At 55.9% G+C, this 3,002-nt stretch overlaps 1 protein-coding gene across 5 annotated transcripts in view; it reads left to right on the top strand.

The window, feature by feature from the left end:
- HNRNPAB (heterogeneous nuclear ribonucleoprotein A/B) overlaps positions 1-3,002 on the top strand; it is a 7,700-nt gene that overhangs the window by 647 nt on the left and 4,051 nt on the right. For 2 of the 5 annotated variants that reach the window (XM_017896103.1, XM_017896101.1), the window contains exons 2-5: positions 145-376; positions 1,160-1,328; positions 2,037-2,195; positions 2,395-2,526. In XM_017896103.1, the coding sequence (XP_017751592.1) occupies positions 168-376; positions 1,160-1,328; positions 2,037-2,195; positions 2,395-2,526 (669 nt within the window). In that variant the 5' untranslated portion in view covers positions 145-167. Of the gene's footprint in view, positions 1-31; positions 377-1,159; positions 1,329-2,036; positions 2,196-2,394; positions 2,527-3,002 lie in introns of all 5 variants that reach the window. The other 3 variants (XM_017896100.1, XM_017896102.1, XM_017896104.1) reach the window with 2 other exon arrangements.

Genomic DNA, 3,002 nt, shown 5'->3' with positions numbered 1-3,002 from the left:
GCGGCCGAGCCCGCGGCGCCTTCCCCGGCTGGTGGGGACAAGCGGGCCCCGCGGCGTCATCGGCGGCGAGGTGAGCGGCGGCCGGCGGGCGGGAGCTCTGGCGGGAGCCGCGCCGGCCTGACGCGCTGTCGCCGCTGGTTGCAGGAGCCGCCGCGCCTCGGCCTAGCATGTCGGAAGCGGGCGAGGAGCAGCCCATGGAGACGACGGGCGCCACAGAGAACGGACATGAGGCGGCCCCTGAAGGCGAGTCCCCGGCCGGGGCTGGCACGGGCGCCACGGCGGGGACTGGAGGCGCGACCGCGGCGCCCCCGAGCGGGAATCAGAACGGCGCCGAGGGCGACCAGATAAACGCCAGCAAGAACGAGGAGGACGCGGGGTAGGTGCGGGCGCGGGCGGACGGGGGCGCCGCCTTTGTTCCGGAGCCGCCTTTTGTTGGCGCCACGCGGCGGGGGGAGGGGCGGCGGCCTGGCCCGGGTCGGGGCCGGTGCGGCCCGCGGACTGTCGCCGCTGCGTTCGCGGGCGGGCCTGGCGCTGCCACTCGCGCTGGAGTTTGCAGGAGAGTTTGTTGGGTCAACTTTGGCGCCGCCCCGGGGCCGTTTGTGCGCTGCCGGGGCCAGAGCCGGCGCAGGGGCGGGCGGATGGCCCGGAAGAGGGAAAGCGCTCGGACCCGGGGCCCGGCGGCGTTTCGGGCCGCGTCGGGGCTGCGTGGGCGGAGTTGGCGCGAGCCGGGGCCCAGGCCTCCCTCCTCCGCCTTTCCCGGGGGCGGAGTCACGGTCTGAACCCTGGGCGGGCTTGGCCCCCGGAAGCATCGAGTTCCTTGAATCGAGTTTAGGAGGTGGTGAAGACGCTGGCCCTTTGTTACATGGTTGTAGATAACAAATGAATTTCCAGTTGTGAGTAGTTAGGGCCCATGTCCCTGGTGAGGTGTTCCTTTCTTTGCTTCTCACAGCCTGGGGCTGCAGAGCCTTGTTAAGCTTCGTTAGGGTCTTGGTTGAATTGAACTTGGAGGGTAGTGGAGATTTAACATCCTTCTAAGGTGCACCTTGCAGACTCTAAGGGTAGCTGTAGACTTTGTGAGAGCTTTGCCAGGGCCAGTCCTTTCCAAAATCACAGCTTGCTTATAAGACTTGTTGCCATGTGTCTCACCCTACCATTTCAGAAAAATGTTCGTTGGTGGCCTGAGCTGGGATACTAGCAAAAAAGATTTAAAAGACTATTTTACTAAATTTGGAGAGGTCGTTGACTGTACAATAAAAATGGATCCCAACACTGGACGGTCAAGAGGGTTTGGGTTTATCCTGTTCAAAGATGCAGCCAGTGTGGAGAAGGTAAGCTGGGTGCTGGATTTCAGCAGTCTCAGTGGAAACGATTTGAATTCTAAGAGGACACCTTTCTTACAGCATGACTAGTTTGTGTGTTCTGCATGTGGTTGAGTGCTTTGGGCAAAGCCAGAGGTTATGTTCCGGTTTTTGAGGGGATGAAAATACAAATTAAGCTGGGAGTGAAGAGTATGTGCTGGAGTGGTTCGGGAAGATTATAGTTGACATTCATTACCTTTTATGTGCCTATTCTGGGCACTGTGCTGAACATCTGGGAGGATTACAAGAGAGTCCAAGATTGCTATGATAGGCTGTTAGCCCCATTTTACAGGACAAAAACCAAAACCCTGAGGCTCAGACATTTAAGTAGAAGAGGTCACAGCTAGTAGGGAGTGGAGCGAGAATTTCACCCCTGAAGCCCATCTTCAGCCTGTGCTGAGTCCCTGCTGTGCTTCTGGAGATGGGCCTCACGCTGGGACTGCTTGGGCAGAAAGAGCATGATCAAAGGCTTAAGGGTGAGGACTGCTTTCTAGGTGTCAAGGTAAACCAGCTGCACTTGAGGTTTGAAGAAAATTGGGTTGGGAAGTTAAGCTGGGGTAGAATTTAGACGGGGTGAAACACATTTTTGTATCTGTGCTGGTGTCTTCATGGCTTAGAGAGACGGGCCTTGTCTGGCTCATGCTGCTGAGTCAGCCTGACCCCTTTCTGTTGGAACAGGTCCTAGACCAGAAGGAGCACAGGCTGGATGGCCGTGTCATTGACCCTAAAAAGGCCATGGCTATGAAGAAGGACCCGGTGAAGAAAATCTTCGTTGGGGGTCTGAATCCTGAAGCCACTGAGGAAAAGATCAGGGAGTACTTTGGCGAGTTTGGGGAGGTGAGTGTGGCCCTGGGAGTCCATCAGCTGCCCTAAGGCTGCCTTCTTTCTGGTCCTTGGTATCGGTGGCTGAGTAGACCCTCCCAGGCAGGGCTTACTTTTCACCCTCTGCCTTCAGTGGGGTCTTTTCTCCTGTGAGTCCCCTATACGCTCTGGGGTAGAGAGGTATTGAGCCTGAGTTTGCCTATGCTTTTTGCAGATTGAGGCCATTGAACTTCCAATGGATCCAAAGTTGAACAAAAGACGAGGTTTTGTGTTTATCACCTTTAAAGAAGAAGAACCTGTGAAGAAGGTTCTGGAGAAAAAGTTCCATACTATCAGTGGAAGCAAGGTAAGGTGTCCCCAACTCTGCTTGGCCTCCTGTGCTGCTGGAGAGCTGACCCTTAGAGGGGTGGGGGTTAGGGGTTGGGCCACGGTGCAGGAGCTCTCCAGGTTGGTTAGACCTTACTATTTCTCTGAAGCATATGCTGCCCTGGTTGGGGCAGTGTTCTGATCCTTCAAAGACTTCCAGGCTGGGAGGGCTGCCAGTAAACAAACACAGGATGTGAGGGAGGCAGGAGAAGGTGGCCTCTGAATAGAGCAGGTTGAGTAGCCTCTTTAGTTCGTCATTTAAAGCTAGAGGGGACAGTGTTCTAGATTTTTGAGTCCAGGGTGTATGAAGCCTGCAGTTAAGGTCTCAGAAGATCCTAGAACTTCTGCAACTCACTGATTTTCCTCTGTGGTGAAGTTTATCTTGCTCCAGAGCCTTTCTACCTCCTTCTACAACCAAATCTTTGTCCACTTCCATCCGCTTTGGTGCTTTGAGCT

This window comes from Rhinopithecus bieti, unplaced genomic scaffold (assembly GCF_001698545.2).
Source record: "Rhinopithecus bieti isolate Rb0 unplaced genomic scaffold, ASM169854v2 scaffold_26546, whole genome shotgun sequence".
In the NCBI taxonomy this organism is placed as follows: Eukaryota; Metazoa; Chordata; class Mammalia; order Primates; family Cercopithecidae; genus Rhinopithecus; species Rhinopithecus bieti.
This window is presented reverse-complemented; position numbering and strand designations above follow the sequence as displayed.